Source organism: Zalophus californianus, chromosome 7 (assembly GCF_009762305.2).
Source record: "Zalophus californianus isolate mZalCal1 chromosome 7, mZalCal1.pri.v2, whole genome shotgun sequence".
In the NCBI taxonomy this organism is placed as follows: Eukaryota; Metazoa; Chordata; class Mammalia; order Carnivora; family Otariidae; genus Zalophus; species Zalophus californianus.
The window spans coordinates 135,782,793-135,808,241 of NC_045601.1; the positions used below are offsets into that span (position 1 = coordinate 135,782,793).

The following is a 25,449-nucleotide window of genomic DNA, read 5'->3' on the forward strand; positions in this document are numbered from 1 at the left end:
TCTTCAAGTTTTTTTTTCCCGCTTTCCATTTAATTTTAACTAAGAGTAAATATCATACAAGCTTTATGCCCCTATGGAAGCCTAAAGCCATGGAGTGGCTTTCAGGAAATTAGGTTGCTTTAGCCTAAGCTACATTGATTCATAAACCAATCTGCAGGATTTTGCTATAGCTCATGGGAGACTTTTCCTTCCCTGTTAATAATGCGGCTGCTTCAAAAGGGAAAAGCCTCTTCCCACTTCTTCACAGTGCTATCTTTTCAAAAGGAAAGGCCAGGCAATGAGGGGGGAAAGGCCAGTGAGGGAGTGGTCAGGAGGCTTGAGGCAGAGGAGGGGTCATCCTAAAACTTAACCACAGAACACATCCTGCTGAGCCTGGCCTAGGCAACATTAGGAAGTAGATTTTTCCAAAATGATCTAGGTAGGGTGTTTTTGTCTGGGCACCTGGGCGGCTCAGTCGGTTAAGCATCTGCCTTGGTCTCAGGTCATGATCCCAGCGTTCTGGGTTCGAGTTCGGCATCTGGCTCCCTGCTCATCGGGGAGTCTGCTTCTCCCTCCCCTCTGCCTGCCAGCCTATCTGCCTACTTGTGCTATCTCTCTCTCTGTCAAATAAATAAATAAAATCTTTTAAAAAAATAAATAAAAAAATAAACAAGGCTTTCCCAACTCACTCCCTTTCTTTCCCTGTGGAGCACAAACAGCTTCCGTAGCTCCATCACGCTAACACCAGCCAGTACAAAGTTCTAAAATCTGTAACTGCTCAGTTTCGAATACTTGCCAGTAATGGCAATTGGCATTTGTATAGTGTTCGCTATTCTGTTAAGCACTTTCACGTATGCTCTTGTACAATTGCAATAGCCAATGCTCCAAGGTGAGCTGGGAAGCTAATAATGCCACCATTTCGCAGGTGGAAACACTCTGCGAGAGCTTGAGTAACCAGCCCCACATTATAAGGATTAGTTTTCAGCGTAAGCCAGGAATAGTGACCCCTTACTGCTCTAAGTGGAAACACATTCAGTGTATACTAAATACAGATATATGGTCAGGGAATAGGAATATCAAATAAATATGTGAGAGCATTCTAATTTTTTAAAAAATCTTTTAGGGATGCCTGAGTGGCTCAGTCGGTTAAATGTCTGCCTTTAGTTTGGGTCATGATCCCAGGATCCCGGGATCGAGTCCTGCATCAGGCTTTTATGTTCTAACAAACATAAAAGAGGTCACATGTTCTTTACAATCTACAGCGGGGAGCCTTCTTCTCCCTCCCCTGGGGCTCTCCCTGCTTGTGCTTTCCCTCTCCCTCTCTCTCTGATAAATAAAATCTTTTAAAAAAATAAAAAATCTTTTAGTAGACATTTCTTTTTTCAAAGCACTTGGGGTTTTTCTGGCTTATTTTTCATCACAAAATAAGTACATATTAGGTGTAAAAATCAAAATAGCGCAAATAAAATCGAAATCACTTAGGATCGCGTTAAATAGAGCTAACTACTCACCATCTTAGTAACTGACTACAGATTAAGTCTTGAGCTCTTGTAGAGTGAAAACTCCCCTCCCACACCAGTTCTTCCCCCAACACACACACTACATTCTTTATCTGCAAAATTTTCTTAGCTATTCTTGGCCATTTGCTTTCTTATTTAAATTTTAGAATTAGGTTTTACTAAAACTCTATTGAGGTTTCTATTGGATGCGCATTATTTTTATAGACGAATTTGAGTTAAAATTTTTACTGCATCGCTTCCTTTCTTCCGTAAGCACAGTATAGTTCTCCTTAATTTGTGCCCATTTTTACAACTTTTGAAAAATATGACCCGCTTCAAGAGTTTGTGTGTCAACTCTGCGCAGGGGCCGTGATAATCTGTTCTGTATTGTTCTAATTTTCGTGTGTGTGCTGTGGAAGTGAGCCCTCAGAAGGTAGTTCTTCAGTGTTGGAGGATGCGAGGGGGAAAGAAGAAGTCACATGTTCTTTACAATCTACGGAAAACAGTAACTGAGAAAGACATCAATCTGGATTCATTGTGTCTGTCAAACATAAAAGTATTTAGCTGTGTGCTGACAATGGGAACAATGTTTTTGGCTTTTCTCATCTTGGCCCTTCTATTATCCAAACCAAAGCTCTTGTCCTGTGGGTGGTCTTGACAGAGGAAATGCACTAGGACAAACGGGTTGGGGGGGTGGCGGGGGGGAGAAAAGAGAAGGAAAAGGAGATGGTCAGCCTTGAGGGTGAGGAGGGCTGGGGAGGAGGGACATGTGGCGGGGGCAGGTGAGGCAGGTGGAGAGCAGCGGCGGGTAGGGAAGGGATTAACAGCAAGTGCGGACTCTCAACCAGCAGCATTACTTGGGATCTTGTCAGAAGCTCAGACTATGGGCCCTAATCATACCTGTCCAATCACAATCTGCAGTTTAACAAGATCCCAGGTACTTCTTATGCACATGGAAGTTCCAGGAGCTCCAAGTTGCCCCCAACCAGTCGGAGCCAGTCTCGATCAGTGTCATCAGCCTGAGACCTATTAATAGACGGAATGGTTTTGGTTGCCTAGAGACCTGGAAATCTGGTTCCTGGTGTAGACTCGGAGTCTCCAAGTTCTTTTATCACTGTGGCCAAAGCCTTGTGACCTCAGTCGGCCTCAGTTTCTCTGCTAAGCATGTTAGTTCTCTGCAGCGGCTGGATCCTTGCCCTGGACCCCTGTTTCCTCTGCTCGGGTCCTAATGCTCTGCCAAACCCTTGCGCTCCCCCTTCCCTTCAGAAGCAGGCTGTGATTTCCTACTCTTTCCTCAGTTTCTGGCGGGGGGCCTGCAGTGACTGGACCAACCACCTGGAATGGTGCCTGATTTTGAGTATTGTCCCCTGGCCTTCTTCCAGAACTGTGTTCTGCTGGCAGGGAGGACTCACTCCGATATCCAAACAGCCTGGCCCAATCGGAGCTAGTCATGCCCTTTGACTGACACTCACTGGCCTGCCTGGTTGTCCCCTGGGGATGGGCCAGCTTCTGAAGACAGGCTCTGGCCCCTGCGCCCCACTGGATTGTGGCTACTTCTTCCTTCCCATGGCCTGTACTGATGTGCTCACAACCTGTCACAAAGAGGAGGCAGCCAGCAGAGACCGAGGGAAGCTTCAGTTCCTTCTCTCTCTCTTAGCGTTTCTGACTCTAGGGCTCCATGGGCCTGCTTCGATATGGACCTTGAAATTCCCAACGGTGCCCTTGGAGCCTGTTAGGTAACAGATATTCTAAAAGTCCTAGAAGACTACTGAGTACAAGCAGGCTCAGTGGTTTTGTATCTCTTGCACTTCTGGCCCTTTCTCCCAAGTGGAGAAAAAATCTTCTTTGCTGCCTGACTCACTTTATAAAAAGAGGCCAAGCCATGGAGAAGCTCAATAATGTCTCTGGTTACCATATCACCATTTTACTTTAAGGGTATTATACCTCCTGCCACGCTCAGTTTATGGTGGAACATTATACAATGCGTATCACACCTGCTACCGTGTTTTAAACCAGCACAAAATGTCATGAAGTTCAAAACAATCCTGTTGGCTTCAGTTACAGAGCGCCTGGGTGGCTCAGTCGTTAAGCGTCTGCCTTCAGCTCAGGTCATGATCCCAGGGTCCTGGGCTCGAGCCCCATATCGGGCTCCCTGCTCCGCGGGAAGCCTGCTTCTCCCTCTCCCACTCCCCCTGCTTGTGTTCTCTTTCTCGCTGTGTCTCTGTCTGTGTCATATAAATAAATAAAATCTTTAAAGAAAAAAATTTTTTTTCAAAAAACAGTACTCTCCATTAATTAGTAATAGAGCACGGGCTGGGTCTTTAAGACTGTTGCATCATCTCAATTCCGAAGAACTATTCTTACGGTGATTTAAAACAGAAGAAGAAGGCAAAGAAAGAAAACAGGAAGAAGTGTGGCAGCACCCACAGGAGGTAAGAAATGCTGTGGGTGTTGTTTCCATTATTTACATATACAACACTTTCACAAGAATCCAAATGTCTTACAAAGAAAATACAATACAAATTGCAATAAAGATGCAGTAACACAGTAAGGCATAAGGAAAACAATTATCCAAAGGAAGGTTAAAGTTTGGCATAAATTGTTTGCCCAGAAGGAATGGATAAGTGTCCACTGACCCCATCCCATTTGCACCTGCAAAGGTAGGCAGGTACCTGGTGGTGTTCGCCATGTTCGGAAAAGAAGTTACACGTAAAATAGTGGTAAAAGTAGTCATAAAAAATGTCTAAAACCATTCTGAGTAAGAAATACCTGCTGTTGAATGAAGTCACTCGAAGTCTCTAAAGTTGCATCACAAGGTTGTGACCTTAGCCAGGATGGGTAAATATGTGAATTTCCAGAAGGCACTCTTGGCCAAGCAAAATCAGAGGTCCGAGGAAGAACTTACTCAAGACTAGAAAAAAATAAATGGATAGTAAATGGAATATATATAAGCATTTCACTAGTCATTGCACCTTGCTAAAGGTCCACACTTTCTCAGGATAGATTTTAGTTGATAAATCATGAAGAAACTGTATTTGAAGTTTGTGTTAGAACAACAACAACAACGACAACCCAGTTTTAATAGATCTCATGAAGCTGCTTTCAGGGGCATGTCTGCTGTAATGTCATTATTTGAGCAAGGTTCCAAGCAACAGCTTCAACTTTTGGAGAAAGGAAAATCCAGTACAGGGGGAAGAGTATGCCCAGGAAAAATTTCTAAAATGTTGCAGAGTCTTAAAAATGGATGATTATATAGAACAACACATCACTACTACTGCTATTATAACGATAGTATGTGCAGTTATAGTCAAACCACTCAGAATTACAATGTCATTTGTCTTCTTTGTACCTCTTTTGTTTTCACAAGTCACATGGCAAAATCAACAAATACTACATCATCCTGCTCACAATTCAGCTGTGGAAAAAGCATCCGCTCGCTCATGTCAAGGGTAGCTATTATTAGCTTGCGTCGATTCTCCCATACGATACATACCCATGCTTATTAAGCTGTTTGTATGCCTCCTTTGTCATATTCCTCCATGAATCTGACTATTTCTATGCAGTGAAACCCAGAGATATTATTTCTATAGGCCTTTCCGAAATTAATGCAATTCCTCCATTAAAAAAAAAAAAAACCAAAACATTATTGGGGGGGAAATGCCACATCATATATGCACTGATATTGAACCTTTCTACAGAAAATATTACAGTACCGGTACTGGATTATACAATGTCCCCCCCAAATCCATGTCCACTCAGAACCTGTAAATATGACCTTATTTGTAAATGGGGTCTTTGCGGACATAATCAGGTTACAATGATGGCATATTGGGTTAGAGTGGTCCCTAAATCTGATGAGTGATGCCCTTATAAGAAGGCCATGGAGACACACAGACGTATAGGGAGATCATCATGTGAACACAGAGGGAGAAATTGAAGTAAGGTAGCCACAGGCCAAAGATTGCCAGTAACCCCCAGAAGCTAAGAGAGAGACTTAGAACAGATTCTATCTCAGAGCCTTTGGAGGCATGTGGCCCTGCTGACACTTTGATTTCACACGTTAGCCTCCAGGACTGTGACATATAAATTGCTATTGCTTACCCCTTCCCCCGCCCCCCCCCGTTTGTGGTATTTTGTCACGGCAGCCCGAGGAAACTACTATGATGCCCAGTTTCCAGATTATGAAAGTAAGTACTCTAAGTTACACAAAAACTCATATTGACTTTCTCTTAGATAATGAAATGAGGGGAGGAAAAGGCTATTTGTCACAGTGACATGGCAAATATAGACCAAAGATATGATGAGAAATGGGTCATTCTAACGTTGCAAGGCAGGCATAACTGTAAAAGAATGGAAGTTTTAGCTGATGCACCTGAGACATTGCTATCAGTGAGGTTATTTTAAAGTGAGGTATGAGAGCTTCCTTTGCAAAATTTCAAGGAAGGTTGTCAAAATCTGATTACGTGACTTTTCAACTGCTTACATAAACCAAAAGGATATTAAAAATGCGAAGTAGGGATGCAAGGAGAGGGTTGTTTTGTACCGAGTGGTCTGTGTGCTGGATATTCTCCCGCCTGGCCTTTCCAAATCTTCACGGGCAAAGAAAGTGTCAGTGGTTCCCTTGGAGGGGACGTGGACTACCCCCAAGAGAAAGCAGGCATGAGGGTATCTTGTGTCCTCTCTAAAAGGGTCATCTGGATGGGTGACCAGATGAACAAAAAGGCTGGAGCGGGTGCCAGACTCCCACAGGCTGAGGGAAGACTGAGTGATCAGCCATATTAAGACATATCCATCTGTCGACAGGGAAATGCAGGTGAGAGAAGCCCTACCCTGCGGTGTCTTGAAAAACCAACTGGAGACACAACTTGAAATACGTGTCAAGGCCAGAGAACTCTGACACTAAATCTTCACGGGACTACCAGACTAGTAAGAACCTTCCTGCTCTGTTTTCCTCCTAATCCTCCCGCTACTCCAACCCGAGAGAAGTGTGAAATCCCTGTTAGAAAGATGAAAGGGGCAGGGATCGGGAAAAGGGAGGCCACGGGCTGCTCTCCTAACCGGATTGTGAGAGGCTGAGCTGGGGAGCAGAGAAGCCTAAGTGCAAAACCAGATGGATGTTTTTACTGTGACCTGACTCTAGACATGTTAATTACTGACCCATGGACATTTTCATTACCCGGAAGTGACCAGAGAATAAAAAGTTGCTCTAAATTTCACCCGAGAGCAGAGAAAGTGTTAACTCTGTGGAATCAATTTGAAGTGTTGCTTTATGATTGATTACATCCTACGAGTCATGCTTGTTCAATGTAATAGTTACATAACTGTTGCTAAATGCAATTTGAAGAGAGTGGTTCTTAGTGCCTTCTATATAGTTTTCCCCTATGAAGTCACTGCGTCTCTGTCTGAATTTTGGAAAATTATACATCAAATTGTCTTCACAGAGAATCGGGCCCTTGTAACTTATTATCAGCACTCATAAATCTCTAAACTGAAAAGCATTATGTGCTTGGCACACATTAGGCGCTCAATAAATGTTGAATGAATGAAGAAATGAATAGGCAGTGAAGAGAAACCCTGATCACCTAGGGTCTTCATAAACCCCAGCTATCCCCAAATTCTCTTCTGGTAGAGCAAGAAAGGTCCCAAGTTCGTGATTTCTGGAAAATTCCAACCAGACATTTGGGTTGGAATTTACGGCCTCCATATAAGAAATTATGAAACTTTTTAGTGTTAGAAAGAGGTGATTTAGGAGGTGATTTAGTGCAAGCTCTTTATTTTACAGACAAAGGCCCAAAGAAGTGAAATAATTGGATTCCAGTCACTTTTTCCAGCAGTGCCAATGCTGGCCCTGGAAACTCTTGATAGCTGACTCATTGATAGTGACATTCTTTGATTTCTGGGCTTCTTGCTAGCTTGGCTTTGTTTGAGTGAGAGCTTATGCTCTCTTTGTTAGTTTTCTGATCAATAAAAGAAGTTGCACCAAATTGCTTTCGCCTAATAAACACAAAGAACTGCACCATTGACTTGGCATCGAGTGAGGAGTTAGGATGAGCTCTGTCCTTGAGGAGCTTATGGCTGAGTGGAGGGAACAGACAGGTGAAAAACAACTCTGACAACATGGGCTAAGTGCTGTATTAGAGGTTAACACACTGTGGAGCTGTGATGACATTTAGGAAAAGCACCTAATCCAACCTAAGGGTCATGGAAGGCTTCCGAGAGGAGGTGACATCTAAGCCGAGTCTTGAGAATGTGGAAAATTTAAGAAGCAGGGTGTGTTCACAGAACCCTAAGGGCTGTTCTACGGAGGTATTGCTGAGTACAAGGGGGAAGAGAGAGAGAGAGGTCAGGCCTGAGAGATCAACCTGTGCCCCAACATGGAGGGATTTCCATGCTATATTAACGAGTGTAGACTTTACAGAAAGTCTACCAGAAACTCCCAAAGTATCTTTTGCAAGGGACTAGTGAGACCTGATTTCTGACCTTTCTGTTTCTTGGGACCCTGAGTATTAACATTGGCATGGCCATTGTCATATACAAAGAAAAACTGTGTGCTGGGACACCTGGGGAGCCCAGTCTATTGAGCGTCTGACTCTTGAATTTCATCTCAGGTCATGAACTCGGGTTCGTGAGATGGAACCCCCAGTTGGGCTTTGCGCTCAGCACGGAGTCTGCTTGTCCCTTTCCCTCTGCCCCTCCCCCTCCTCTCTCTCTCTCAAATAAATAAATAAATAAATAAATAAATAAATAAATAAAATCTTAAAAAAAGAAAGAAAAAGAAAAGCTGTGTGCAGACATGGTCAGACACGGAGAACATCCGGATGTTTCCATGCTTTTGTAGGTCCTTAGATGTCATTACTTCACAGAGTGCTTTACAGTTTAGATTCTGACTCTGCAGGACCCTCAGTAGCTTTTCTAACAAGCAGTGTTGGAGCAACTGGACACTTGTAGACAAAAAAAATTGAACCTTGAACTTACACAATAATTAATTCAAAATGGACATACAGATATAAGCAAAATAAAACATAAACCTATATACTTCCTGAAGAAAAAAACAGAACATCTTTGGAATCTAGGGCTAGGCAAAGAACTCTTGGATTTGATACCAAAAGTATGACCCACAAAAGGGAAAAATGGATAAGTTAGATTTCATCAAATTTTAAAATTTTTTCTTTGTAAAGACCCTACTAGGAAGGTGAAAAGACATGAGACAGACTACAAGAAAATATTTGCGAAACACATATCCAACAAAGGACTAGTATCTAGAATATATAAAGAACTCTAAGAACTCAACAGTAACAAACAATCCAATTAGAAAATGGGCAAAAGGCATGAATAGACACTTCACCAAAGAACACATACAGATGGTAGATAAGCATGTAAAAATGTGTTCAGCACCATTAGCCATTAGGAAAATACAAATTACAACCATGAGATATCACTATACTTCCATCAGAATAAAAAACAGTGCTGCTGAGGGTGTGGAGAAATTGGATCGCTCATACATTTGATAACCCCAAATAGTACAACCAATCTAGAAAACAGTTAATAGTTGCTTTAAACAATGAATATACAACTACCATAGGACCCAGACATAGCCCTCTTGAGCATTCATCCCAGAGAAAGGAAAACTTAGATTCACACAAAAACCTGTCCCCTAACGTTTATGAAAACTTTGTTTGAAATAGCCCCAAACAGTAAGCAACCTGGATGTCCTTCAATGGGTGAATGACTGAACAAAACCAGTTTATCCATACCACAGAACCCTACTCAGCAATAGTAAGAATGAACTATTGATGGAGGCAACAATCTGGATGAATGTCCAGAGAAATATGCTGAGTTAGAAGAACCAATCCCAAAAGGTTACTCACTGTATGATTCTGTGTATATATCTAAAATGACAAAATTATAGAAATGGAGAAACAATTAGTTGTTGCCAGGGTCAAGGAGGGGATGGAGGTAGAGAGAAGCCGGTGTGGTTATAAGAGGCCAAGATGAGGGATCCTTGTGGTGGTGGAAATATTCTGAGCCTTGACTGTATCAATATTAAAATCCTGGTTGTGACAGCCCAGTGTTGTCTTGCAAAATGTTACGGTAGGCATGAACTGGGTAAAGGGTACATGGGATCTCTGTATTGTTTCTTACAACCACATGTGAATTTACAATAATCTCCAAATAAACATAATCAAGTTCAAAAAGGCAGGTGCTGCACAGATCACCCCAACCGTGGCAGGACTTGGAATGATCCAGAAGCTGTGCCCGAGATTCATCTCTAACACACCGTCTGCTACCGCCTCCAAGCTGGTACCGTTTTCCAAACCACATAGGGCACTGAGTCCAAGGCTGGAGTTCTTCTAAAGACCTGCAGTAACCTTGACACCCTGCCCCAGGGGAGCATCTCCCGGGCCTTTTGTCCTTCGAATTTTCCATTATCTGGATGTCTTGAAGGCCCCCGTGGCCTTCGTTTGGGAAGAAGAGGCCTTTATGGTTGAAGATTTCAGCCAAAGGTCACGAGCTCTAGGGGTAGGTGCCAACACGCCCACCCTCAGAAGTTCCGCCTGGACCAGTGGCACCTTTGGGGGTCCCCAGTGTGTGAAGTGGCTCAGTTCTGCTGTGTTCCAGAAGACTTCTAGCCATAGTCCAAAGGACACTTCCCTTCTGCCATTAGAACCTTGTACGTTCTCCACATGACTGAATGTTTACTTACAGAGTCTGACTCAGCCCACGTTAATAGGGAGTTGAAATGTGACTTGACGGTGCTTGAACTTCAAGGAAACCAAGCTGGTAGAGACTGAGCTATTGCGGTGTAAAAAGTCTAGGTTGTTTCTATTGGCCCATGCAGTGGGACAGGTAGCTTATGAGGTCACTTGGAAGGAAATAAAGAAGCTACCTTTACTATGCCCGTCTTAGTGAAGCCGGAGCACCTCTAGGTGCCTTACTCCATTCCTGACCACACCTGCTATGATTCATGCCTTGTTCTCCGATTTTATACCTTCATCATGATGTCCTCACCATCAGGGAAAAAGCAGTGCACTGGCGGAGTTCTTCCGCCTTCAATACCTACACCTCCCGGAGGAGGCCTGAGCCTGTTTCCTTATTATGTAAAATGAGACACAGGTATTTGAAAAATCTGTAAAAATTCTTCGAGGTCTTCTCATTCCTGACACTAGGAATGTCCTTATCTTCCAGGGCTGCCTTGCAAAACGGGCATTGTAGCAAGGTGAAAATAAAACTATATCAACCAGAATTTTTCTTGGGGGGGGGGCGTGTAAAAAACAAGTCTTTATGTAAAATGGATCGTTTTGTTGGGAAAAAGGCCCCACCCCTTAGTCTAAAAGGAAGACTGCAAAATAAAACATAGGATGAATGACTGCACTGAAGCAAATGAAGGGAATTTGGATTTTTTTTTTTTTTGCCTCCCTCCCCAAAGAAAAAAGAGGTGGGGGGAGTAGCAAAAAAGAGAACGAGGGAACAAGGCAGAGCATGAAGGAGTTTTCAAAATAAGGATGACTCACGTTCAGTTTCAAGATGTATACAGACATTACTGGGCTGTGGCCGCTGTCTTTCCAACACCTTCAGTAATCACTGCATTTCAAGGAGGCTTGGTGTAAGCAGTTTGTAGGGAAATCAAGAAAAGAGGCGTAGTTTCAACGGAGGGAAGAAAGGAACAGTGAAGGAGGCAGAGTGGAGGCTGGAGGCCGGTGTGGAGGGCCGGATCTGGAGTCTGGAGTCCGGATACAGGGGCATGGAGTTGGGATGCAGGCCAGTCTGACCTTCATCATAGCGCAGGGGGTTGGGGGGGTGGGGGGGTGCAGCTGACATCGGGCTTGCTTACCCTTTTCCCTTTACCACTTTTTCTACGAAATCTTCACTGAGCCTTTTCAATTGGCGATCTACCCCCCACTCCACATTTTTACCAATTTTGGTAAGACACTTAGCCGACTCTGCCCTGATTTATAGTTATTTGTATACCCGCCTTACGTGGCCCACTCACTGGGCTGCTCACTCTGTAGGGACCCTAGCCTCCTAGTGCCAAACATAGTAAGAGCTCAATAGTAATTTATTGAATGGAATGTGCTTCTTAGCCTTTCTCCTCTGTTCTCCTGGGGGCTTTTAGTTGGAATGAGTCATACTGTTGAGACACAGCAAATAATAATAATGACAACGGATGTGAACATAAAAGGGGTTTCTTATTTAAAAAAATTTTTTTTCTGGAGTGCTTGCAAGCAGGAAATCATATGTATGTGATTGGGGTGGGGTGAGGGGGTGAGCCTTAGTATTGAACCTCTAGCTCTTCAGCCACATTTTCAGTTGACAAAGATCCACATAGAATATACATTCATCCCCCATATAAAATTGTACAGATGTTTCAGAGAAAACTGCAGGAACAAACTTTAACCCCATGACTTCTATTATTTTGTAATAAAAGGCTTAAAGCACAATGTGAGCATTTTTTAGATGCTAAGTTCCATGTGAGTAGTGTGTTGTTAATTTCATATTAATGCAAGGTGCTGGCAGAACTCAGCAGAGCATCTACAGAAGAAAATCACTTTCCCACAGCTCTGATACCTGGTGACCGACTTTAGCTTATTTTTTTTTACCATCTCCTAGATGAAATGAGCATCCTTTCCACAACGATGCCGTATGGACATTTCCAGCACAAGGACCAGTTCCCCGCACTGACAAGAGAATTCCTTGCTCAACCATAGTTCTGTCACCAGCAAATATGAAGTCCCTACTAAGCATTAATTGATACTTGTACTCTCAATACCTGCTTCTCTTTGTGAATGAGACCTTGTAACATTACGTTTTTCTTATTTCCATGCATTGGGTACAGCTTCCTACCTTCCCTTGTGCATCTTCCTGGGATCTGGATATCAGGAGATGCTATACTTGTATTCCCCAGTGAAAAGCTGACAACACTCTATTGTCTGCCTACTAATGAGCTTCCTTGTATGGAAGATGATAAAGCAAAATCTAATCACAGCTATGTCCCCAAACACGCTTCAGGTGTGTTCGCCTCTATCTTTGGAAGGTTTCAAAAGATGTTCACCCCAGATATTAAATTAGAATCCTCTCCTTCCTCATCACGGTGTTTCCTTCGCCCTAAAGTTGATGGCATGTTCCTTCCCAAGTCCTGCTCTTGCCTAAACACTACCATTTCTACTCTATCTACTGACAACGTTGTGTTTTTTTTTTTCTTCTTCTTCTTCTTCTATGTCTGTCTTACAGTGTGTATTTCCTTTTACTACCACTGGATTCGACGTGGTTCTTTAAATAGGTGAAGTGTAGGGGAAGAAAAGAGAAGAAGTAGAGTCACTGCATAGGCCAGATCACCTCTATGGTCTCTCCAGAGACCTCTGTGATCTCTCCTCGAAAATTTGAAAAACCTCAGGAACAGGGGGGTCAATAGAAGCTCAGGAATTTTCAGCAGTAGGTAAGTGGTCTCTTCATCAGGCAGAGGATGGCCCCACCACATGAAATGCTCAAGCATCTTATGGCTTGTCCAAGGATCCAAACCTTCACCCCTTCTGTACCCCTTCTTCCCTTCCTCTCTGTATTCATTTTTCTTGTGGCTGATCTAGGGAAAGTTAAGTAGCTCTTCTAAATGGAAACATTTACAAAACTTCCTGGGGCGGGGGTGGGGGGGTGGGGAGGAGGAAGAAGATGTGGCACTATAATGAAGGGCGTGAAGACACTTTCTCGTCTCTTGTTTGGGTCTCCCCATTCCTTTCGGGCTGCCCCGCTCTTGAGTGATGCATCACGTAGCATCACGTGCATCCCGGTGTTTAATAAGGAACGAACGTTAGCTAATGATGAGAGATAACTTCACAAAGCCTGCAACATTTTCCTTGGTCTGTAAAATTAAAATGGGAGCCACTTTCAACTCTTTCAGGGGAAAAAATACAGACGTGTCAACTCAAGCATATTAGGCTTGCCCATCCCACATGGCTAAGCTGCCCATGGAGCCCTGTCTCCATCATGATGACTGTTCTCCAGGCTCAGAAACTAATAGACACGTGGCCTCCTGGCTCTGTCGTCCTTTGTGGGTCCTTCTCTCTTTCTCGGCACTTGGCTCTCCTCTGCTCTCCTTGGCTCTCCTCCTGCAACCGGGAAGCCATTCTCAGCCCAGGGCTTGGACCCCTAATGCACATACCTATCTCCCCATCAGAGGAAGGTGGGTCTTTTTTGTCTGGCAACCATCAAGTCTTAGGTACAGCAACCTACATTCAGCGTTTTAAATTAAAACCTGCTGCCAGGGTGAGGCTTGTGTGAGTGTTCCTGCTGATATAAATTGTCAGCTCTGCTTTAGCTTCTTCTATTCTTACACCTGTCAGCCAAAAGGCCCCAAGGAGTTAAGATTGAAGAAGGAGACAATAGGTTGCCAAAGATAACGTGAGGATCTGGTGAGTACACCCAGTAACTGTTGTGTGTCAAAGCCATCGAATTCTACTGCTTCCCCTCTCTTGCTCATTTCCCCCCATGCAATTTGTCCGCCCAACAAGTACTTGGGAGAGGGTTAGTCCCCGCAACACCCGAATCTATAACGCATGGAAGAGATTCAGGATACACTTCAAGATAGGTACAAAATTTGTTCATCTTTTCCTGTTTTAAAACCCTTATGGCACATTTTTGGCCAACGTTTACCAACGTGCTACCAACTGTGAATTTGTGTGACGAATCATGCATAGCATTTCAGGGTGATAATTCCATATTTAACATTTTGCTAGGTCTTTCTTTCAGGGAAGTGTCTCTAGTCTTCGGTGGATTGTATTCCATAAACCAAGGTCTGAAAAAGATGGGAACCCTGCGCTGAAAGTGAAGGTGGCAGGTTTCACAGGAGTCCCTGGTAACTGAGAGGACTTCAGAGTGGAGAATCATGGGGGGAAAAATATTTGAAAAATTCCAAATAAACAAGGAGAGAAGCACTCTGAGAAGCAGGTCAGAATCGTTCTATGTACAGCCGACCCTTGAACAACACAGGTTTGAACTGTGTGGGTCCACTCACATGTGGATTTTTTATAGTACAGGATTGTAAGTGTATATTCTCTTATGATTCTCTCTCTCTTTTTAAATATTTTATTTATTTATTTGTCAGAGAGAGAGAGAGAGCACAAGCAGGGGGAGCAGCAGAGGGAGCAGCAGATGCCCCTCTGAGCAAGGAGCCCAATGCGGGGCTCGATTCCAGGACCCTGGGATCATGACCTGAGCCGAAGGCAGACCCTTAACTGACTGAGCCACCCAGGTGTCCCTCTTATGATTCTCTTAACAACAACTTCTTTTCTCTAGCTTACCTTACTGTAAGAATACAACGTATAATACATATAACACATGAAATACATGTTAATTCACTGTACATGTTATGGGTAAGGCTTCTGGTAAACTTTTAGGGAGTCAAAAGTCACAGGAGGATTTTCAACTTCACAGAGGTCAGCGCCCCAGCCCCTGCCCCCTCCCCATTGTTCAAAGGTCAACTATATTTAATATTAAACAGGGGTTTCAGAAAGATCCTGAATATCCCATTTTAAGTTCAAATGTAAGAGTTAAAGTAGAATTTCTCTCTTCCTTCATATTTGATAACAGCCCAAGCTGATTCAACACAAATTATCATGCTTTAATAATCCCAAGGGAAAAGTTGATAAGCCAGACCCCATTCTCTTCATAGGGGTATAAATAAATACTTCATCTTAAGAAGAATCTTATCAGATGGTTAAGCACTTGGAATTTACCTATTCTGAATTCAGGGCAGCTGCTTGGGAAAAGAAAAAGTCATTTTTAAGCTGTTTTACAAGTGCTGATAATTCCCCTAGATTCAGAGATGGCTTCTTTTTTTTTTTTTTTTTTGGTAGGCAGTCCTGAAACTGGGTGGGGGGAGGGATTATCTAGAGTCATCCCTTAAAAATTGGTGGAGGGAAGGTAATCGCCAACATTTCTGTTCCCTGCCTCCTGGTTTCTCCCTTTCCCACGCCCCAGAGCCATCCATGTTGGTTTCAGAAGCCAGATACTCAGAGAAAAAAATGAACCTGGGGGGAAGGGAGGCTTAGCCAGCGCTCCACGTGGGGGCCAAGGTACCGGGCCTCAGGAGGCCCCCGATCGGTGACTCAGCCTCGAGTCCTCACGCTCCTCCTGGCTTTGCCCTGGAAGGCCAGGGCCGGCTGCAGCTGAGCTCGGGCGGTCCTTCGCGGTGCCGGTAATTACTACTTCAGCTGTTTGCGGCAGGGAGACAGGCAGAGTCCTGCTCTGATTGGCTGCCTTTCTCTGACATAAACACCAGGCTCGGCCAATCAGGAGCCTGCACTCCAAGAGCAGAAAGATGAATTGCAACAGCCCAGGCCCTGGGAATTAAAAAAAAAAAAAAAAAAGAGCAACCCCCCCCCCACCCCCCGGCCCCCAACCAAAACCGTACACCAGGCTTCTGGAGGAGCCCCGAGAGAGCCTGCTCTCCGCTGCTGGAAGCCCTCCGGGCAGGCCTGTTTGCACCCCAACTCCTTGGCGCTCTGCCGAGTTCACACCATTTTCAAAGTAGGTCATTCCAAGTCATCTCAGCAGAGGAGGGATACGCAGGCAGCCGCCGTCCACAGAGCCTGTGAGGAGATCCAGACCGTGCAGGGGAGGCTGGAACGTAAAGGGGATCCGCCTGGCAGGAGGCGGCTCCCCCGAGGTGCTCTTTCGCCTTCCTCAAACAAACAGCCGCCAGACAGGCTTACTTCTAAACAGACCCACTCTCTTGGCCGCTTACAATTGGCCAGGGACTAATCCCCTGGACAAATCTCTAGCAAGACTTAAATGTTAGCCTGAATGAAAATTCACTATGATAAGGATGATGTCATCTTGATTCAGCTCTTTGTTCTTCGTGTTGTGAAAATTCATTGTTAGTTATTAGGCTAGTGAGTTATCTCTAAGAAGGCACGCCGGTACCCCCAAGGAGAATGCAAGGAAAAATAAATAGATGCAGGCAAAATTTTCCTAAATAACATACTGAGGCATATGCATATAAAACAAATGGATGTGTCATTAAAAACATAAGCCCCATACAGATTCTTCGACACATAGAACCCATACACTGTTATTCACGCAGATATTGATAGAGCGGTAACCTTCACTTGGCTGATCAATGACATGCGTGGACGCGTGTGAAATAATGTTGAAAAGGTAAACGTCTTCTTTAAATATGACCTGCCTTCAAGTATCATCTAGAAGTTTCCTTAGCTATGCTGTTTCCTCAGCTTGCAATACCCCTCCTCTCCTCTTCTGGCAAAATCTACCCATTGCTAGGTCCCCTCTCAAATTCTTCCTCTTTAGGAAATCTCTGCCTCTTGATTTTCGGTGATTATTTCTCTCCATTCAGAACCCCTGCAGCAATAAAAGAAGCCGACAGCACACACCTAGGAATAGCTTCTGTATGATGTGGCGGCTAATTGTTTACTACACCATAAACTCCTGGAAAGCTGGGGCCAGTGTCTCATAGTTCAATTGTGCATCGTATGTACGTAGCACACATACTGCTTTAAGAACAAAGGGAGAAAACTAACATTTATTGAACGCCTAGTAGGAGCCAGCTGCGGCACTGAGGTTTCTATCAATTTTCAAAAATTATTATTGAAAACTCATAACAGCCTTAGAAGAGAAGGCTTCCACCATTTTAAAGATAAGGAAGCAGAGGCTTAGAACAGTTACATAATTTATCCAAGATCAAACAGCCAAGCAGAGGAGCCAAGATTCAAACACAGCTATCAGACTCCATGCTCTTTCTGCTACTCCCTGATTCTCAATCTTGGCCAATTAGCTTCTAGAAATTTCAGAATCTTTGTTCTGAAATTCTGATGTTGCCTAGGCCCCAACTCTGAAGATTTTGATTCAGATTTCTAATCCCAGGAGAGCAGGCAATATTTATTTCTTTAACTGCTATGTTGCCAGCAATGCCTTGCCTAGAGTAGCCATCATTACATGTTTGTTGAATGAATAAGTGAATTCAACCCATCTAGAACAGTGGTTCTCAGGCCTGGCTATATATTAGAAATCACCTGGAGAGCTGATTTAGGAATGCCTCTCTAGGCCCTACCCCCAGAGATTCCACTGCAATTGGTCTGGGGTGGGGCCGCCTGGCAGCGATCCTACTTTTCAAAAATTCCCCAGGCGATTCACATGTGCCTCCCAGGCTGAGAACCACTGGTCTAGAGAGTGAGGTCATGGGATCTACAAATTTTTAAGAGCTCCACAGGTAATTTTGGTCTGCGGCCAGGGTTGAGAACTACTGCCTACACATTCTGCTGCCTCTCTCCAGGTTTTATAAATGGGAAAGCATTACTTTCTAAAAATGATTCTATCAACAAGTATGGGCATGCACACCCATGCACAAGAGCGTCCCCATCTGGGGTACCTTACAGAAGGAACAGTGGGGCCTGCCGTCACCTGATTTCTAATCTGTAACCAGTTCATTGCTAACCTGTTCTTTGATCTTTATCTGTCAGGGACTAGTTGGAGGACGATTTATGAAACTGACAGACCAGAAATCTTGTTTTGTAGCTGGGAGAAGGAGAATGAATATCTTGTCTACTGAGCTAAAGGATAACTTTCAACCTTCATGAGCCTCCATAATCAATTTGTGTGAGTGTTTATGCACTGATGTGTGGATTTTTCACTTATACATATATGAGGGGAGTATGGGGAAGAAAAAAATATTAAAATGCACAGCTTTCTGCAAATTGACGTATGGGCAAGAGGAAAAAAAAATAAAGACTCTGATTGTCTGTGAACTCCAGACGTGTTTAGTAATGCTTCTAATCACCTGGAAATCAAGGAAAATGACGTGCTATGGGGCTTATGTGTTGTTAGCATTAAGCTTTTCTCGAAGGGCATTATCCAGAACGTATCAGAACACAATTTACTATAGGGGAGAGATCTTATTACTTGGTGTAATAAGCCCAACCAAACCCCGATGCATTAAACATTTCTGTAAAAGTCCTATTGTCATTGCATAATTATTACAAGCACATAAACAGTAGCTACCATTAAGAATCAAGGAATGGGAACATCTTAAAGAGCAAATTATTTTACAGTTGAGGAAAGCAACTTTTTATGCACACCATGAAATTTGTATGCAATTAGTAATAGGGGACGTTCATTGAACACTTAACGGTGCCCGGCAGTCTTCGACAAGCTTTTACTGTATTCTCATGTAATCTCGCAACAAAGAGATGAACTAGGCACTATTATGGTCTCTTTCCGCAGATAAGAAAACTGAAGCCCAGAGAGGCTAAGTAACTCGCTCAAGGACCCACAGCAAGTAAAGTGGGATTCAGATTCAAACAGTCTGATTTCATAGCTGATGGTTTTAACTGGTATTCATGAGACATAACTTTTTCCTCCATGCTCATGTTGTGTTGTGTTAAGCAATTGCATCTTTTTTCATTTTATGTGACCCTGACATATAGTAACCAGAGAAAATAGATTTCTGGAAAGAAGCAACTATTGCTTAGTCCCAAATTTAATTCCATACTGCCTCCCCTTAGTTTTTACTACTAAACACAATTTCCAAAACACCATTCTCACAGAATAGAAATGCAGTTCAATAAATATGTTAAGCATCAATTCTGTATAAGGTTACCACACAGGATTAGAAAATGAGCAAAATACAGCCCTTGTCTTTAAGAATCTTTTAGAAATGCAGACAGATCCTGGCATCCCCATTAAAATCCTTTTTTTTTTTTTTTTTTTTTTTTGGTCTCTTCATATGATTCCAAATCCCCAACCCAACCTTGGAGACCCGGAGTGATTTGGTCCCTCCTCATTTTCCAGCTCCACATCTCTCCCCTCACGCTTGTGAGCGGGAGCTTCAACTTTCCAGGGCTTCTCTTGGAGCCTCTAATGCTCCATACCCTTTCCAAGGTCAGAGCCTCCGCAGCACTGTTCCCACCCTCTCACACATGTCCCTCCTTGCCCACTCCTGGAGCTGGAAACTCCCCTGCATCCTGCAGATCTCAGCTTGAACATCACTTTCTCAGAAAAGCCTTCCCTGCTGGTGGGAACCAGGTTGCATCTCAGCTGAAGTATCTCATCGCCTCTTCCTCTTTTCATGCATGGAACTCACCCACTGTCTGTGATACTAATTTGTGTCGTCATTTGCTGAGTGTCTCTGTCTTCCACCTGCTTGGAAAGTCCCACGAGGAGGGAGGAGAGCATGTGTTATTACTCTAATCCCTGCATCCGGCACCCTGCCTTCTACTCACGGTAGAATCCAAATGTTTGTTCTAAGATATGTTCTTCCATTTGAATGTCATGTGTCCCTTTGGTCCCAGAGGTGGCGATGGCTCTGCTGTAATGGGTCCCAGGGTTCTATCCATCTATCCCTTGTTCTTTCCCCACACCCTGCACACACCTCCTCAAACTATCCCAGAGTTAGGGAGTCACTTGTTTCCTGCTGGGGCCCTCACTAATACAGGTAAGAATTAGAGGGGGGAAAAGAACCAACAAAACAATTCATGGTTCAGATAAATGCATAGAGAGGATTAAATACTCTTAAAAAACATTTAAATATTTTCATCTAAATTTCTAAATAGCACAGTTGCTAAGCATTTACCTGAGAATTAGATGCATATTTGAGGAATAGAGTCAGGATATAGTGTATTATTAGGGGGGAAAAAAGCACAATTCGGTTCTTACAAAGCATGCTCCAAGTGAGGCGCAACCAGGGGAGAGGATCCAGATGCCCAACTGTGTCCCAACTGCTCCTGTCTCAGGGGCCCGAAATCTGAAATCAAGGTGTCAGCAGGGCCATCCTCCCTTTGAAGACTCCAGGGGAGGGTCCTTCCTCATCTCTCCCGGCTACTGGTAGTTGCTGGTGATCCTCGGCCTTCTTCGATTCATAGATCTCTCCAATGTCACATGGCGTCTTCCCTCCGTGTGCATCTAGACCAATACTCATGCAGTACCGCCTCATCTTAATTTGATTACGTGTTCAAAGCCCTGATAACCCAAGTAAGCTCACATTCGTAGGTACTGGGGGCTAGGACTTGAACACGTCTTTTGGGGGGACACAGTGCAACCCACCATACTTAGGTGTACAAAACCAATATTTTTCCTCCTTTCTTTCTCCTATTTTATATACAGAATGTTGGTCGTTCTTTGAGTCTTCTCTTTTCTCTGTATTCATCAATCGAGTTATAGTTCAGTCAGTTTTGTTGGTGGTTGTTAACTTTACAATTCAGTCTCTCGGTTATAGAACATAACGATCAGGATTGTGGCTGAGCTAGAAGCAGAATTAATATCTCCCAGATGTGGCTATGGTAGCGGATAGGATTTTGCACTTTCTCTTTTTAGGGAGAGGGCGAGGGTGTCTTCATGGTAACAGAAATAGTTGCATGTGGCCAGGCAGACACATGATGTTGCTACCATTCTTATTATATGGTAGAATGGTGAGGATGGTGCCTGATAGCCAAAAAAGTCGGCCATTCTGGATATTTGTGGGAGACCGGTGGGAGATTAACTAAAGAGAGAAGAAGGCATTTGTTTGTTTGTTTGTTTCTTGCTTCTGATGAAGCTTCCAGAAGCTTCTGGGAGCCTACTGGGGCAAGGCAATTCTAGCAACTGTGGTCACAGAGCTCTGACTTTGGCAGTGGTGGTGGCCACAGTAGGTGACTCTGGGCCCCTGCATCTTCAGTGTGAGGATAGGCTCTCGGCTTACTTCATCTATTCCTTCTCTGATGGTCTTTCTCGCTATATGCCGATCTAAGTTTCTGACCCAGGTCATTCTCAGTCTTTCAGAAGGCTGTCTCATAACATTTCTTGCATGGCAGGTCTTCTTATGACAAATTTCCTTAATTATTATTGGTCTCAGAAAGTCATTACTTCTTTCTTTTTGAAGGATCATTTCACTGGATATAGAATCCTAGGTTGGTGGATTTTTTTCCTTCAACATTTTAAATATTTCACCCCACTCTCCTGTTGCATGGTTTTTGAAAAAGAAATCTGACATAATTTTGTCCTTGCTCCTCTATAGGTAAGTTTAAAAAAAAAAAATCTTCTCCTTCTGGCATTCCCTCTTCATTTATTTTAAACCTTTTGTAATTGTTACACAGTTCTTAGATAGTCTATTCTGTCTTTTTAATTTTTTTTTTCTCTTTGCATTACAGCTTTGGAAGTTTTTACTTACATATCTTCAAGCTCACGGATTCTTTCCTTAGCCATGTCCAGTTTCCTGATGAGCCCATCAAAGACATTCTTCATTTTTGTTATGGTGTTTTTGATCCTTAGCACTTAACTTTTGATTCTTTCTTCGAGTTTTCATCTCTCTGTTTACATTGTCCATATGTTCTTTCACATTTTCTCCTTTTCCTGTGAGAGCCCTTCACGTATTAATCACAGTTATTTTAAAATTCCCATTCTGATCGTTCTCAAGTCTCTGTCACGTCAGAGTCTGATTCTGATGCTTCCTGGGTCTCTTTAGACCCTGGTTTTTGCCTCAGACTATGCCATGTAATTTTTTTGTTCAAAGCTGGACATAATCTATGGGGGGAAAGAAACGGGGGCCGTTAGACCTTTAACACGAGGGTTTATGTGCATCTGGCCGGCAATCAGGCTGTGTTTGCTCTTTGCTGTAGTTGTCGTGTCAGAGGGTTAAGCTTTCTCTGGTGTCTTATTTTGTCCGCCCTGTTGTCTTTGGGTTTTCCTAGAGACTCCTCAAATAGGGTCTGAGGCTTGCAGGTCTTCCAGCTGTAATCCCCCGTTATTAAACAAGCCCTAATTGATGTGGTGGCAAGGTGTGGGGGCAGGGACAGTGTTCTGCAGTCCTGTTATGAGGTCTGCCTTCCAGGGAGCCTGAGCTGGGTATTTCCTTTCCCCCATGTCAAAGGCTAGAGGGGCCTGGAGTTGGGTATTTCCCTTCCTGGGGTTGGTTATGTTCTGTAAAACCCCTGTGGGCCACATTTGGGTAAACAGTTTCTCTTGAGGGCAGGCTGCTTTGGGTTTCTTTCACAGTGTTTACTCCTCTACCCCCAACCCCCAACCAGAAGCTGAGGGGATTTTCCACCCATCCTCCCGGGTGCAGACCTGGTAGGGCTCCTGGAGTTTAAAACTCAGGAAAATGGGGTGGGGGGACCCCCTCTAGGATTAGGCCGGGTAGAAGTTCTTAACCTCCAAACTGGGATACACTGAGCCTCCAATAATTTGTCAATTATTTGTCAATGTGTCAAGTTTCAAGTGTTCCTACAGATACTGCCTCCACATGTGGACTTTTGTTCCCTGTAAGCTGTGATACTCGGTATCTGCCTGTTTGTCTGTCCAGTTTGGGGGGCTGCAGTTTGCTCTGTGACCTCAGTTCTCTGGTGGGTCTCAGAAGAGCCACTGAATTTTAGCTTCTTCCATTTCTTTTTTTTTTTTTTCTCAGTTCCAGTTTAATAGAAACAAAAGACAAAAAGTGATGCCCTGTTACTGTACATAGCAGTTGGCCTGCCCCATAACAGCTCAGGCCCTTCTCTCCAGAGGAAGAAAGGCTGGCCTCCCCAACTGCTGCAGAAAAGGCCTGTTCTGTCCCCATGCCACATCTGCACAGAGTCTAAAGTTGTATGTTCTAAGCATGACAATAATACAAGAGAGATTTTGTTTTCATGTCTACCCACTGCAGCCCAGCCCTAAAACGACCCAGCGCTCACTTTTGCTTAGAGAAATATTCTTTGCTCTTCTGGACATCAGGCTTGATGGTATCACTGCCGGGATTCCAGCCAGCTGGGCATACTTCCCCATGCTTGTCAGTAAACTGGAAGGCCTGAACCAGTCGCAGAGTCTCATCCACAGAGCGGCCTTCAGGAAGGTCATTTACCGTGATCTGCCTAAGGATACCTTTATCATCAATGATCAAGAGGCCCCTGAACGAGATGCCTTCATCAGCCTTTAAGACTCCATAGTCCTGAGCGATGAATGGTACGCTTGGGGTCTGAAACCAAGGGGTGACAACTTTCAAACTTTTTTTTTTTTTAAGATTTATTTATTTGACAGAGAGAGAAAGACAGCGAGAGAGGGAACACAAGCAGGGGGAGTGGGAGAGGGAGAAGCAGGCTTCCCGTGGAGCAGGGAGCCCGATGCGGGGCTCGATCCCTGGACCCTGGGATCATGACCTGAGCCGAAGGCAGACGCTTAATGACTGAGCCACCCAGGCACCTCAACTTTCAAGCTCTTTACAGGTTGGACTGGCAACTGGAAATTCAAATACAATTTTTAAGTGTATCTTAGAAAATCTGAAAAATGCAGAAAACTATTAAGTAGAAAATAAAAATCACCAATGATTCCACCACACAAAGATACTCACTATTTGACTATGGGTGTATATTTTTTCTACGTCTATAATGTGTATGCATGTCTAATATATGTAATGTAATTTTTAAGAGAATGACGCCGTGCCATACATAGTTTCACAACTTTATTTACTCACAAAATACTATGTTGTATACTTCTCCATGTCAGCAAATGTTCTACATTTGTTTATTAATTGCAAATATTGCAAAATATTTAGTCGTATTTAATTGGAGGTAACATAGCAGAGAGGTGAAGGTCATAAATGCTGGGATTGGATTGCCTGGCTCAAACTCTAGTTCTTCTGTTTACGAGCTTCATGGTCATGGGTAAGTTATTTAACCTCTCTATGCCTCCAGTTTTCTCACCTGTTAAATAGAAACAATAATCCTCACTGTTGTGAGATTCAGCAGGATAATAAAGATCGTTAGAACAATCAGAACAGTCACTTACGGGATCATTTATTACATGTCAATGGCAACATTAATTTTAAAATAATCTATTTTGCATCTTGTTTGGGTATAAAAATGCAAAATATTCTAACTCATGCTCCTGTATACTTGCCCTGTAGTAATTTTCCCTGGGGGCAAGAGGGCATATTAGTGCTTGCTTCTCCTACATCTGTCATATTCTGTTGTGTTATTACTGCATCTTTTCCATTTTAAAGTTAATAACAATGTCTTAGTCAAACAAAGAAGCGTGCAGAAAAACACTAAGCACACACACACACTAAATGACACACACAAAGCAAGCGAACATAACCTTAAACAAAATATAACTTCAAGCTCTCAAACCCACGTTTTCCCCGAAGCTCAACATTTCTTCAGGTCATTTTGATTTTCTTATGTTGTTAATATCTCACTGTCATGTAAAGTCTGTAGACACGAAGGATCCTTTTGTTTGTGAGTTTTATTTATAGAGCTTTTAAGATTATCCAAATGCAGCCAGTGGGAAGTTCCCTCATCTTTTGTAAGCACTGCTTCTCTGTGTGGCACAGGATATCAGTGTCTGTAAGCATATAGGACACCACTGCCCATTGGGCCCCACCAGTCTAATAAAAAAACTGAGTCTTATTTTCATGCCCCCCTTCCCGGACCTCCCACATTCAATTAGCCGCCAAGTTCTTGTGGGTTCTTCTTCCTCTGCGATGTCTTCCAAATCCATCTCTTCGCTACCATCTTAGCACAAGCCCCCATTCCTTGCCACCTGGCCTATTATGATAGTCTCGCCTTCAGATTTTCCCTCTTCAGAACCTCCCTCCACAACATTTTGGCCTGCCCCAAAGTCCTCACCTGGTCACGGAACTCTCTTGGTTACAGATGAAGTCCAAATGCTTTTGTGTATCATTCAAAGCTCACTCATATTCCTGTTCACATTTCCAGCGAAATCTTTGGACAGTTCTTCCCCTTCCCAGCTCACCGTCCAGGCGAGCCTGCCCCATGCTCCAACCCTACTCTTTTCCTCTACTCGGTCCTCCAAAGCCTGGCTCCATGTCGCTTTCTCCGGGAAGATTTCTTTTCCCTTTTCCTTTTTGGGCAGAGTTAATTGCTTCATCCTTTGGGTACTTTGTCAGGGGGCTTCATCATAAATTGGCCCACCTGGTACCAACTTACAGAGTAGCTGTGCATGTGCATGTGCAGTGTACCCTGCTGAGTCTGAGCTCTGAGGGCAGGGACCACACTGTCTT

At 43.6% G+C, this 25,449-nt stretch overlaps 1 protein-coding gene, 1 long non-coding RNA gene and 1 other non-coding gene across 3 annotated transcripts; 1 reads left to right on the forward strand and 2 right to left on the reverse strand.

Annotated features, from left to right (window-relative positions):
- Positions 1 to 1,797: 1,797 nt before the first annotated feature.
- LOC113928144 lies at positions 1,798 to 1,904 on the reverse strand. Its single transcript, XR_003521824.1, has one exon. It is a non-coding gene; the product is annotated as a U6 spliceosomal RNA (small nuclear RNA).
- Positions 1,905 to 3,860: 1,956 nt separating this feature from the next.
- LOC113926256 lies at positions 3,861 to 12,443 on the forward strand. The gene is made up of 3 exons (XR_003521252.1): positions 3,861 to 3,910; positions 6,282 to 6,404; positions 12,087 to 12,443. It is a non-coding gene; the product is annotated as an uncharacterized LOC113926256 (long non-coding RNA).
- Positions 12,444 to 23,121: 10,678 nt separating this feature from the next.
- Positions 23,122 to 24,926, reverse strand: LOC113928011 (peroxiredoxin-1-like). The gene is made up of 3 exons (XM_035728350.1): positions 24,866 to 24,926; positions 24,075 to 24,130; positions 23,122 to 23,406 (listed from the first exon to the last, which is right to left on the reverse strand). Exons 1-3 carry the CDS (start codon positions 24,924 to 24,926, stop codon positions 23,122 to 23,124), a joined length of 402 nt encoding a protein of 133 aa, XP_035584243.1.
- Between the last annotated feature and the right edge of the window lie 523 nt (positions 24,927 to 25,449).